The sequence below is a fragment of the Arvicola amphibius genome, chromosome 6, assembly GCF_903992535.2.
Source record: "Arvicola amphibius chromosome 6, mArvAmp1.2, whole genome shotgun sequence".
Lineage (NCBI taxonomy): Eukaryota > Metazoa > Chordata > Mammalia > Rodentia > Cricetidae > Arvicola > Arvicola amphibius.
In genome coordinates, this window is record NC_052052.2 from 20,480,230 (window position 1) to 20,493,820 (window position 13,591).

Consider the following 13,591-nt stretch of genomic DNA (forward strand, 5'->3'; position numbering starts at 1 on the left):
AGTTTTCTTTATTCCGTTGTCTCCATCTCCCCAAACCCTATGAAGGCAGCAGGGAGATTTTCTTCATCTTGCAGATACAGAGACTGAACCTGTGAGCGCTTAAGCGACTCGCTCAAGGTTACTTCCCTCGTCCATGCAGAGGCGGGAGGTGGGATTCGCATCCAGGTTCTTCTGATTCCAAAGTGGCACGGGGGTGGGGCGGGAGGTCAGTCCGGACCGGGGGCGCCTGGAGCCTGCAGAGCCCAGCGAGGGAGCGCGTGGGAGGCCTCTCCAGCCCAGCCCCCGAGCCGGTGGTGCAGCGCCCGCCCCCGATAGCGGGCGCAGACTGGCGGCCGCCTCCGAGCCACGTGGTGCGGCGGCTCGGGGCTCCCGGGGCTTGGGGCGAGCGAAGCGGGCGGCCGGCTGGGCGGAGGGGGCGGGAGCGAGCGCTGCAGCCTGCGGCGTCGAGGCCGTGGCCTCCGCTGTCCGCGCGCCACTCGCTGGGTCCCTGCGCCCAGGGCGCACGGTGGAGACGGACGCGGCGGCGCCATGGAGCCGGTGCCCTCTGCCCGTGCGGAGCTGCAGTCTCCGCTCCTCGCCAACACCTCGGACGCCTACCCCAGCGCCTTCCCCAGTGCGAGCGGCAACGCGTCGGGGCCGCCGGGCGCTCGGAGCGCCTCATCCCTCGCCCTAGCCATCGCCATCACCGCGCTCTACTCTGCTGTGTGCGCCGTGGGGCTGCTGGGCAACGTGCTTGTCATGTTTGGCATCGTCCGGTGAGTCAGCCGAGGGCGCTGCGGGTTTTGTCCCAGGGTCAGTGTGGACACTACGTATTGCAGACCCGGATCCCCAACCCCGACTCCCGGGTTCCTGCCTGTCCCGCACAGAGGCCAAGTCCTTTGAGGTGAAAACGGCTCGTGGTGTGTGTGTGTGTGTGTGTGTGTGTGTGTGTGTGTGTGCGTGCTTGCACTAGCCTAACTACATTACATTTAATCATCCTTGACATTCCTTTGCTTCTGCATCAGGGAAGTGGGATAGATCAGCAACACTTTGTGACCGTGCAATTTGACAGGAGGAGTGTGTGTATGTGTGTGTGTGTGTGTATGTGCGCGCGCGTGTGTGTTTGGTTCTTGGGAAACCTCACAGGGAGTTCTACACCATGCCTTGGGTCTTCAGAGCATACACCAGGGTCAGGATCCATGCTGTGGGGACCCTCCCCAAGTCATTTGGTAGTCATCTTTTGTGGCTGCTGTGGCAGTGTGGGCTTGTCCCAAACCATCCGTTTGTAATTCAGTATGAGATCGTATTTGAATTGTTTCTTGTCAAACCTCTAAAGCTCCTAGGTGAGGGAGCCACCCGGGATGGCTTTGGGCGCCTGTCTTTGCGCTGTGTGGCCTCTAGTAGTCCCATGGTTCCTGCGGACTGGTCGTGGATTCCCTCTTCCCTTCCCTAGAGGCCATGTGGTCAGGAACTCTGGCTATGATTCAGGGCAGGCTATCCTCTTTGAGTCCCCGGCTACAGAACGAGTTCAAGGCCAGCTAGAGAATATAGCAAGACCCTGAGAGATGCAGGATGTGGCTCAGTTGACAGAGAGCTTGTGTAGCTTGCAGAAATCCCTGGGTTCAATCCCCAGCACACCATAATCTGGGTGTGGTGGTCCGGGGCTGTAATCCCAGCCCCAGGGGCATGGAAGCAGAAGGCTCAGAAGCCAGAAGTCATCTCTTGTTACACAGAGAGCTGGAAGCCAGCCTAGGATAACGGACTTGGAGCAAATGGACAGAGCGCTTGCCCACCAATGTGCAACACTGAATACTGCTTAAGTTAACGAAGTAAAACGTCTCCAACTCACTGTGCCTGGGGGCACAGTGATGGCAGTATGAAAATGAAAGGTTTGGTTGACCCCTCTGTATGCTGCCAAGGTGCCAGGGCTGCTGGGAAGAGTTCTCATCCACACCTTTGAGACTTAGGAGCGCTAAACCCTGTCTTGTTTAGAGAGGTTCAGTATGTGTCACTTGCCTCTGTCCCCTGTATTGCTCAGATTAGGGGTTCAGATCTTGTACTCCCAGCCAGAAGACATTCTAGAAAGAGGATACGGTGCTGAGGTAAAGGTCACGACTGTGGGTCAGGTTGTACCCAGTTTCTACTGCCTCTTCAACGTGCCCTACCGATGTGGCTGTGGCCAAATAGCTCAACTTTCCTGAGCCTCGTTTACCTCATTTGAAAAAGTACAGTGATTACAATAGGCTGTTGGGAAGATTAAGCGGAGCAATGCAGGGAACTGCCTAATGACAGGCTCCTGGAGTGTCCTAGGCCTTCAGTGTGTGCTGGGGGCTGGGATTAACCAGCACACCAGCAGCTTTTGCAGTGGGCAGCTGCTGGGGCCTCGTTGTTTATAGTTTCCTTGTTGGTCCCTGTCTCCTGTCCTGCAAAGGTACACATTTAGTCAGTCATCAAGATTGTTGATGTTAATCATTGCCACAGCTGTCCAGTCTCAGGTTCGTTTTGTTTTGTTTTTGTTTCTGACACAGCCTTGGCTGGCCTGAAAGTCGCTGTGTAGAGCCAGGCTGGCCTTGAAGTCATCTCATAGAGATCCACCTGCCTTGCTCTCCCAAGTGGTGGAATTAAAGGTGTGCACCACCACTCCTGGCCACCGGAGCTTCTGATGCCCAGACTCTGAGCCTCAGTTGGCCTCTAGCTCCTAACAGGGAGCTATACTCCATACTGCAGGGTCCCCAGGTTAGATGCTACCCCAGGATCAAATGCAGCTTTCTAGGGCTGTGGGATCCAGGTCAGGGGGGGGATGCCTGGACTGAGTGATGAAGGAGGAGCTGCATTTGGTTTAGGGTGAGGTGCGGTGGAGCATCTTAGGCAGAGGAACAGTGAAGACAGAGAGAGGTCCAGTAAGGAGCAGGGACTTTCACCTGGGGTCTGGGTGGTCAGAAGGTAGAGAAGCTGCAGGACAAAGGTATAAAAAGCCTCAACAGTAGTGCCCTTCTCCCTGGGGTTGTTGGAAGTGTCTGCTATGTTCTAAGCTTCAGCAGGGAGCCAGTGATGAATCTACCAACCTAGTGTCTGTCTTCCAGAACGTCCAAGAGGGTGCAGATGCTGCAGGAGCTCCGTGGACCCTAAGCGATAGAAGGAGTTGACCTGGGGAGGGGGAGTGAGAACTCGAGGAGAGTCTTGGAGACAGACCAAGGTGGATGTGTTAGGGACAGACAGGGTGCTGGGGCTCTGGCTGCTAATCTGAATGTGGAATTGGAGTCTGGACAGGTTCTTGGGCTCATGCGAAGGCTAGCCATGCTAGGAAGTCAGGGGGATGTCTGTGGAGGGGGGATCTGTGAAGAATGCAAGAGGATGCATTTGGTAAAGGGGCAGACTGGATGGGCAGAGAGTGAGTGTCTGGGAATTGGAGGCTGTTGCCAGGCAATGGGAGGAGCCCTGTGACCCTGGAGAGGTAACCCAAACCCCCGCCTCCCACTTCTATGGCCTCTCTCTGAAACTCAAGCCTGCTAGACCTAACAGGAAGGCAGAAGCTGGACTGATGACTTTGAATGAAACCAAACGGGGAGGGCAGAGTGAGCAGCAGCGAGAGCCTGCTGGCCTGGCTCAGATTCTGCCATTTCCTAGGTCTTAGGATCATTCCCTGGGGAGCCTGTGTGACTCACAGACACAGCTGAGTGAGTGGGAGGAGTCACCAAGGACACCAAAGTCTCTCCTGAGCTTCTCCTGGGCTCCAGGGATTCTCCAGCCTGCACACAGTTCTGCAGCGGGGCTTTCTATTCTCATTCATCGCCCAGGACATGGGCGCGGAGGCAGCAGGTGCCTCTCCCTGCAGAGGGGTGTAGAGGAGTCACAAGCTCAGCTGTGACAGGGCCTTCTGTAGCCAAGGCCGGTCCCAGCTTGCTATGTGGTTGAGGATGAATGTGAAGTTCTCATCTTTCTGTCTCTGGCCCACCAAGTGCTGGGGTTACAGACAAACACACCCCGTGTAGACTCAGGTCTTTGTGAGCCCCCACGCCATCCTTAACCACTCTGCCAGTGCTAGGCTTGAGATGGCACAGAGAGAGGAGGTCAGGGTGTACAAATCTCCGAGGCTCAGTGAGTGATACCAGAAGCCAAAAGCCCAATATCAGGGCAGACTGACGTTTTCAAAGAGAGTGAGCTTAAACAGTATGTACGTTATTTCTCTCTGCCTCAGGGCTCTACTCTGTGGAGGGGGAGGATGGTAGACCCTCCAAGGATGAGTATGAGAGCACGGGGCATGAACCTGCACCAGGTGCAATTTCTGTAAATCTGACTGGGGAGGGGAGGGGTAAGGCTTTCCTCTCATTCACCGTGTTGACGTTTATTAAGTTTCAGAGGAGCTCAGGGTGGATGCTACAGGAAAGCTTATCAAGTCAATATTAGAAGCTTTCATTTATAATAAAGATAACTAGATAGTTATTTCAGGACCTGAGGAGACGTTCCAGCAGAGCTTTATATTACCTACAATCCTACTGCAGAGAAAAGCTTAGTCATTTATGTGTATTTCTTTACCATCTCTGCTTTTGTACACACACACACACACACACACATGAACTCACAGAGAGACACAAATCCACAGACACATACATAAACACACACACAAAGAGAGACATGAACACACACTCATACATAAACACACACACACACACGAATGCACAGAGAGACACGAATCCACAGACACATACATAAACACTCACACAAAGAGAGACATGAACACACACTCATACATAAACACACACACACACAGGAACTCACACAGAGAGACACGAATCCACAGACACATACATAAACACACACACACAAAGAGAGACATGAACACACACTCATACATAAACACACACATGCACACGCACACATGAACTCACATAGAGAGACACAAACGAACCCACAGACGCATACATAAACACACACACAAAGAGAGATACGAACACGCGCGCACACACACACCCAAACACGCACACACACATACACGAACTCACACAGAGAGACACAAACCCACAGACACGTACATAAATACACACATGCGGGCACACACACCTGCAGGAACACACACATGAATTCACGCAGAGAAACACGGACACACAGACACATACATAAACACACAAAGAGAGACACGGACATACACACATACATAAACACACACACACATACATGTCTTTATGAAATTAGAATCATGAAATAAAATCAGGATCCAGGTATATGGATTTTGTAAGATTGTGTGTGTGAAGGTAATAGCCTACACTCGCCTTCAGTTTGTGATTATCTGCCTCCCCCCCACCCCCAGATAGGGTTTCTCTGTGGCTTTGGAGCCTGTGCTGGAGCTAGCCTCGAACTCACAGAGATCCGCCTGTCTCTGCTTCTCCAGTGCTGGGACTAAAGGCGTGCACCACCACCACCTGGTGATTATCTGCCTTCTAAGGAGCCTGAGATACAGAATCGAAACCTTGTTTCAAATTAACAAGACCAAAGGGAGAAGATAAACAGTTTTTTAAAAGCTGCTGTGGGACTGGAGAGATGGTTCAGTGTTAAGAGCACTGGCTGCTCTTCCAGAGGACCCAAGTTTCATTCCCAGTGCCCACAAGGCAGCTCACAAGTGTCTGTGACTCCAGTTCTAAAGGAGTCAACTGGCCCCTCTTCTGGTCTCTGAGGGTACTGCATGAGTATGGTGCACAGATAAACTAGCTGGCACAAAACCCACTCATACACAAAAGATAAAAACAAATATCTTCTAAAAGTCAATGAATTTTTTGTTGTTGTTTTGGTTTGGTTGAGACAGGGTTTCTCAGTGTAGCCCTGGACTCACTCTGTAGACCAGGTTGGCCTTGAATTCACTGAGATCTTCCAGCCTCTGCTCCCTGAGTATTAGGATTAAAGGCAAATGCCACAGCCACCCAGCTGATATTTTTATTTTTTAAGGATCTATTTATCTTATTTTATGGGTACACGTATTTGCCTTTGTGAATGTCTGCGTACCATGTGCATGCCTGGTGTGTCCAAGGGGGTCAGAAGAGGATGTCAAATCTCTTGAAACTAGAATTAATAGATGGTTGTGAACCTCCATGTGGGCGCTGGGGACGGGACCTAGGTCCTCTGCAACACCAGCAAGTGCGTCTAACCTCAGGCCCGTCTTTCCGGGTCAGTCACTGTAATTTTCTTTCATTTTAAAAATTAGATTTATTTATTTATTCTTATGTGTGAGTGCTTTGCTTGCACGTTTGTATGTGTGCCACATCTATGCCTGGTACATGTGGAGACCAGGAGAGGGCATCACGTCATCTGAAACTGTAGTTTACGGTTGAGAACCACCCAGTGGCTGCTGGGAATTGAGTCTGGGGCCTGCAGGAACAGGAGCTCTTCAATGCTGAGTCATCTGTCCAGCGTAGAGGGGGTCAGCTGGGAGCTTCTTTTTAATTTTTATTTTCTTAATTTCTGGTATATGTGTGCATATGTGTGTGTGGGGGGGGGTGTGGGTGTGGGTGTGGGTGTGCGCGCGTGCATGCGTGCCCAAGGAGGCCAGGAGAGGGCATCAGATCCCCTGGAGCTGGAGTTACAGGCAGTTGTGAGCTGCTTGATGTGGGTGGGATGTGGGAACTGAACTTGGGTCCTCTGAAAGAGCAGCAAGAGTTCCTTAACCACTGAGCTAGCTCTCCACCCCCTCCCTAATTTCTTCTACCATCATGGCAGTCTACATGGCTTTCCCCTGAGTATTTTGAATATGTGTGATTTGTATACCCCTCCCACTGTTTCTATATAGACCCCCACCACCACCACCAGTCAGACTGCTGTCCTGTGGCTGCTGCCCCCTAAGGAGCTTCCTGTGGCTGAAGGCATAAAGCAGACCCCAGAAAGCCGCTGGGTGCGAGTGTGGTGTCCGAGGTTCAGAGAGATGGAGAACAGAAGGGAAGCAAAGATTCAGGCCTCGCCCACCGCAGCTGGGATTGCAAGAATGAGTCTTCACCAGCCGTGACCCAAGGGCTCATCCCCTGCACACACACACACCCTTGCCAGATGTCTGGATTTTGAGAGGCAAGGGCAAAGCATGATTTCATTAGACTCAGGATCCTGGGACTTTGAAATCAAATTGGCTACCCAGAATATCTTCACAGCACCGGAAGGAGGGTAATCGCAGGGTAGAACAGAAAGCCTGGCTTAAATTAGCGAGTTACCAACGTGCAGGCTGTTCGGTCCCGTTTCCAGTTGGAGGCTGTGGGGTGGGATGGGGTGGCTGCCTGTGTTCTACTGATTTATAGCTTCCAGTGCAGCTGCAGAAATCAACGGCTTTGTCTCAGGCCGGGAAGGCTGTGTGAAGAAGCTGCTTGTCTCCCACAGCCTCTGAGTCTCTGTGATGAACGAGGAGAAAGAACTTCAGCTTCAAAGTCCTAAGGCGTCAGAAGTCCTACTCAGGAGCTGCCAGAGTTCCGTGGTTAAGAGCCCTTGCTGAGTGGGCTGTGGTGGCTCACCCCTTTAATCCCGGTACTCAGGAGGCAGAGGCAGGTGGATCTCTGAGTTTGAGGCAGCCTGGTCTACAGAGAGAGTTCCAGGATAGTCAGGGATACACAGGGAAACCCTGTCTTGAAAAACAAACAACAACAACAAGAAGAAACCTCCCCCCAAACAAGCAAAAACCAGAAAGCAACAATAACAGTCGGGCAGTGGTGGCGCACACCTTTAATCTCAGCACTCAGAGGCAGGGACAGGTGGATCTCTGTGAGTTCGAGACCAGCCTGGTCTACAAAGCAAGTTTCAGGACAGGCTCCAAAGCTACAGAGAAACCCTGTCTCGAAAAACAAAACAAAACATAACAACAATAACAACAACAACAAAACCCTTGCTGCTTTTCCGGAGGACACTTTTGTTCTTAGCACCAAACCTGACAGCTCCCAGAACCCTGTAACTCCAGCTCCAGGAGTCTGCCATGTTCTTTTGACCTCTGCTGGCCCCTATACACATGTGTGAACACACACATACACAGATACATACACACCAATAATTTTTTATTCTTTTTAAAGATTTTATTGTTTTTATTATGTGTTTGGATATTTGCCCTGCATGTGTTCACACCACTTGCCTGTCTGGTGACGTCAGAACGCAGAAGAGTGGCAGATCTTCAGAAACTGGAAGCACAGATGATCGTGAGCCACCTTTTGGGTGCTGGGAATCAAACCCAAGCCCTCTGGAAGAGCAACCAGTGCTTTTTTGTTTGTTGTTTTTTGTTTTTTGAGACAGGGTTTCTCTGTAGCTTTAGAGCCTGTCCTGGAACTCACTCTGAAGACCAGGCTCGGCCTCGAACTCACAGAGATCTGCCTGCCTCCGCCTCCTGAGTGCTGGGATTAAAGATGTGCGCCACCACTGCCCGGCTTGCAGCCAGTGCTTTTAGACACTCGGCTGTCTCTCCAGCCCCATATTTCATTTTTTAAAAATCTTAAAAAACGGTAACAAAAACCTCAGCTGGACTCATGCCTTTGCTTCACTGTTTGGGAGGCAGAGGCAGGTGAATCTCTGTGAGTTCCAAGCCAGCCAGAACTACATACAGAATGAGACCCTGCCCCACAACAGAACCCAAAACAATTGCAACAAAGGAAGGGTATGTCTCCTTCCTCTGCAAAAGCAACTCTGTTACCAAATGCAAAGCTTTGAAAAATGAAGGATTGTGGTGGAACACTTTATTAATTTAATAAATTTAAAACTATGTTTATTCAGAGGTTGGAGAGATGGCTCAGTGATTAGGACTGCTTACTGCTATAGTGGAGGACTCGGTTAGGTTCCCAGCACCCACATGGGGATTCACAACTTCTGTAAGTTCAGTTCCAAGGGCTCTGACTCCCTCTTAGGCCTCCACAGGCTGCTGCACACACATGGTGCACATAAATTCACACAGGCATAACACATACATACACATAAATTAAAAAATTGTTTAAAGTATATTTTTATTGTTTATCTTGCATAGGGGATAGCATGCATTAAAAAAAGGAAGAAGAAAGAAAGAAAAGAAAAGAAAAAGGAAGCTGTTCTTGAGATGGGGAAATGGCTCAGCACTTCAGAGCACTGGCTGCTCTTCTAGAGGACCTGGGTTCAATTCCCAGCACTTACATGGTGGCTCACAATTACTTGTAATTCCAGTTTCAGGAGATTGGATGCCCTCTTTGGCTTCCATGGGCACCAGGTATGTGTGTGGTGCACAGACATACATGCAAGCAAAGCACCCATATACAAAGAACAAAAATTAATTGTGTTAAAAATTTAACAAGATTAAAAACGTAAAAGAAGTAGGTTCAGCCTGGTGGTGGTGGCATACAGGTTTAATTCCAGCGCTCGGGAGACAGAGGCAGGTGGATCTTTTTGTGTTCGAGGCCAGCCTGGTCTACAGAGCTAGTTCTAGGACAGCTGGGGCTGTTACACAGAGAAACCCTATCTCAAAAAACAAAAAGAAAAAAGAAAAAAGGTGAGTGAGTTCTTTTTAAGATTTTTTGAGACAGAGTCTCACTTAGGTCACACTGCCCTCTGACGCCCTATGTAATGGGATGGGCCTGATTTTCCTCCTAAACCTCCCAAGTGGAAGTCCTGGATTACAGCTATGTACAGCACAGCCAGTTTAAGTAGTGCTGGGAATGTTTTAGCAGTCCTGAGGGCTGCTGACTTATCACCCAGACAGGTAGAATGTCCCTGGGGCAGCGCCAGCAGCTGGAGAGGCAGTTCCATTCTTCAGAGGCAGATGAACGGGTTCAGATCCAAGTCTTTGTGTTCAGCTAGCTAAGCCCATTTTCTCATCCGTGAACGGGGTACGACAGGACACCGTCTTCATTGCCAGCAGGTGGGACTTTCCCAGCAGCAGCTTTTCCTGAGTCTGAAGCCCACCTCAGTGGGCAGTGACAGACACACAGTCCCTGTCCTCCAGGGAGCTACTGTTCTAGTAGAGAAAAGATAGACAATGAATTAGCCAGCAAAAGACCAGACTCGGGGCTAGGGACATAGTTTAGTTGGAAGAATGCTTGCCTAGTGTCCTGGGAGGCCCTGGGTTCAAATCCCAGGTTGTCACCAGTCATGAGTGGTGGTATACAGTTGCAGTCTCAGCCCTAGGGAAATAGAGGTTCAGAAGGTCAGGCCGTGGGGGCTAGGCAAACACCATCCACTGTAGTGACATTTTGTTTGTGATCTAACAAAGTTTGCCTGAAGATCAGCGTGCAGAGCTAAGCCACTAGTTAGCCATAGAAGCCAGCTCTCAGGAGATAGAGGCAGATGGATCTCTGTGAGTTCAAGGCCATCCTGGGCTACATGAGATTGAATCCGTTTCTAAGAGAAACGGAGCTCACACCTTTGACCCCAGCACTTGGGGTCACAGGCCTTTAATCCTAGCACTAGGGAGGTGGAGACAGGTTTGATATGGCTGGACAGAGAGAGAGGAATATAAGGCAGAAGGAGACAGGAGCTCAGTGCAGAGAGAGGCAGTCTAAGGATTCATAGAGACAACAGCAGCAGTCTGAGGATTTGTAGAGATAGGATCACCCCTCTGGTCTGAACATTGGTAGAAGTAAGAACTCTCTAGTGTTTGGCTGCTCTGCTTCCCTGATTTTTCAGCATTAACCCTTATAACTGACTCTGGGGTTTTATTATGAAGAACAATTAGAATTCATGCTACAATCCACAGACAATGAATCAAGGAAGCTAAAAACAGGCATGGGAGATGCTGTTCTGGGGGTGCAGCAGGTGAGCAGAGGCTGTGGCTGGGAGGGAGTGTTTTCCGGCAGAAGGTGGTGACGATGGTGCTTGCATGACCAGCACCGGGCCTGACCCCTACGGGAAGACTTGGTTCTGTGATGCCCATGGGCTGGCTGCCCAACACTTTTGGACTCAGGGACAAAGATTAAGTAAAGAGAGAAGCTGCAGCTTCTGGCCAAGCCAGATGACCCTGCAGGACCTGTGGGGAAACATCTGCTTCCCATGGTTACAAATGCTTATCTTGCCAGAGTCCTGTGTCTGGTGATTTTCCATTGCTCTCTGGGGGAACAAGCAGAGCCACTAGATGAGCAGGTAGCTATGAGGCACCCCTCCTACTTCCTTAGACCTTGTCACCCCGGGTCACCCAGGGCAGCCTAGCAAAGCCCAGTGTGTTGGCAAATGCATCCCAACCGTGCTTTCCCGCTCAGATCCTGGCTTAGAAAACCCGAGACACCGATTCTCCCTTAATCTTCCCAACACTCCTGTTTAGCAGGAACAATTTCATATGCCCACTTCACAGGCAAGGAAGCTAAGGCTCACAGAGAAGAGACATTTGCCCCAGGGTACCCTGCTAGTGTCTGATGGCAGAGCCCCTTACTCTTGACATTCTGTCATGATGCTTTTATAACCTTGATCCCACAACACAACCCATGTGTGAGGAGACCCCAATTCACTGGCCCTGAGCTTAGCCTGAGTCCTTATTAGTTCTGCTTCTATCATTGAAAAAGAACCTGGGAGGGGGGTTGCTGGAGAGATGGCTCAGAGGTTAAGAGCATTGCCTGCTCTTCCAAAGGTCCTGAGTTCAATTCCCAGCAACCACATGGTAGCTCACAACCATCTGTAATGAGGTCTGGTGCCCTCTTCTGGCCTTCAGGCATACACACAGACAGAATATTGTATACATAAAAAATAAATAAATATTTTTTAAAAAAGAAAAAGAACCCGTGGGCTACCATTCTGGGGGCTTCAATGGTTGTGGGGTGTGGGTAGTTATGTCTGGTAGAACAGTTGCAGGTTGGAAACACTCCAGCAAAGCTGCTGCATTCCACAGGAGACTGATTCTTCTTCTAGGGGAAGGAAGGTCTCAGTATTGTTCTAAAAAAAAAAAAAAGCCCCCCAAAAAAACCGTATTTAATTCAGTTTATTTTTATGGGGGTGGCATCTTCCCCAACATGGGTCAGAGGACAGTTTTGTGGAGTCAGTTCTTCTACCTTTACCTGGGTTCCGAGAGTTGAACTCAGGTTGCCGGGCTTGCGTTGTTGGGAGGCAGGCACCGTTACCCTCCGAGCCATCTCAGAGGCCCTCAGTGTTGTTCTGGTTGGGTGAGGGATTCCGGTGATCAAGGTTAACTTATCCTTCACTCGGCTCAGCTGATGAAAAAGTCCTTGCCAGCCAAACCTGAGAACCGGATACTGCAGTGTAGCTGAGCTGGGGCACAAAACGAAAGGTTAGATGGTGCCGCGTGGCCTTGGGCAAGTTCCTTTACTTCTCTGAGCCCCAGTCTCCCAGCCGCCTAGCTCTGGGGCAGTGCTCACTACCACTGAGTTCTGTCAGGATTAAATGCAATGACGTCATTCAGGTGCCTCTTAGAAGAGGGCGTTGGAGTGACAACGGCGAAGAACTTTCTAGTCTTGTCAGATGATGCCTCAGCAGAGCTGCACGGCATTTAGGAACACTGTCCCCCTTTTAAAAGAGATTCAGAAATTGTAGCCGGGCCGTGGTGGTGCACGCCTTTAATCCCAGCACTTGGGAGGCAGAGGCAGGCGGATCTCTGTGAGTTCAATGCCAATTTGGTCTACAGAGCGAGTACCAGGACAGGCTTCAAAGCTACACAAAGAAACCTTGTCTTGAGGAGGGGAAAAAGAGTGCCCCACCTGGTACTTGTCCCTAAGATCAGGCAAATACTGCGACTTAGAACAAGACTCCTAGTTGCCCATGACTCCCAGGAAGCCCTCTGAGCAGAGAAACCTTGGGTGAGGGCTTTATGGCACATATATGGCAAATCTCCATACACTTGGCTTTCTGAAAACTGGGATTAAAGGCATGCACCGCCACACCTGACTGGCCTCACGCTCTTCCGGTACTATAGGCGAGTGCCATGTGTTCTCCGGGATCTATTTTGGACACTCCCTATGCCCCTATCTTACCCTGTTCTCCTCGTAAAGCCCCCTGCTCTTCCCACCAGACACCTTATTTGGTCGTTTGCACCGTCTAAACACCTCACTCCCAATGGGAATTTTTGGCAGGTGGAGCCTTGGGAGACACCTTCAAACAATAGCAGAGACAGAGACAAAAATTAGTGCTTCCCAGATTGGGGAGATGGTTCAGCACCCACACAAAGGCTGGTTGTGACAGCATCTTCTGTAGCTGCAGTTCTGGAGAGGCAGAGACAGGCAGATCTAGCTGACCAGTGAACTCCAAGTTCATTGAGATAACCTGTCCCCAAAAATAAGGTAGGGAGCAACAGAGAAAGATCCTGGAATTGACCTCTAACCTTCACATAAGCGTCTTCACACACACAGATGGTTAGTAAGCAAGATTTTATAGTGGTATCCACTCTTTGTTTCCCTCTCTCTGGCTCCTCCTCCCCTTGTGGCTCCTCCTCCCTTTCTGGCTTCCCTCCCTCCCTCTTCTGGCTTCTTCTCTACCCCCTCCCTCCCTCTGGCTTTTCCTCCCTCTGGCTTCTCTACCTTTCTGGCTACTCCTCCCTTTCTGGCTACTCCTTCTCACTGTCTTCTCCTCCTTTTCTGGCTTCTCCTCCCTTTCTCCCTCCCTGTAGCTTCTCCTCCCTTTCTCTCTGGCTTCCTGTAGAGAGCAGAAACTGCTTGCTCCATTCCTGTTCCTAGCTAGGTCCCTGATCCTAAGAAGCCAT

General features: G+C 50.5%; 1 protein-coding gene across 1 annotated transcript in view; it reads left to right on the plus strand.

The window, feature by feature from the left end:
- The first annotated feature begins 398 nt into the window (after nt 1–398).
- Nucleotides 399–13,591, plus strand: part of Oprd1 (opioid receptor delta 1) — a 32,676-nt gene continuing 19,483 nt past the window's right edge. The window contains exon 1 of the mRNA XM_038335124.2: nt 399–755. Within this exon, the coding sequence (XP_038191052.1) occupies nt 529–755 (227 nt within the window). The 5' untranslated portion in view covers nt 399–528. The remainder of the gene's footprint in view (nt 756–13,591) is intronic.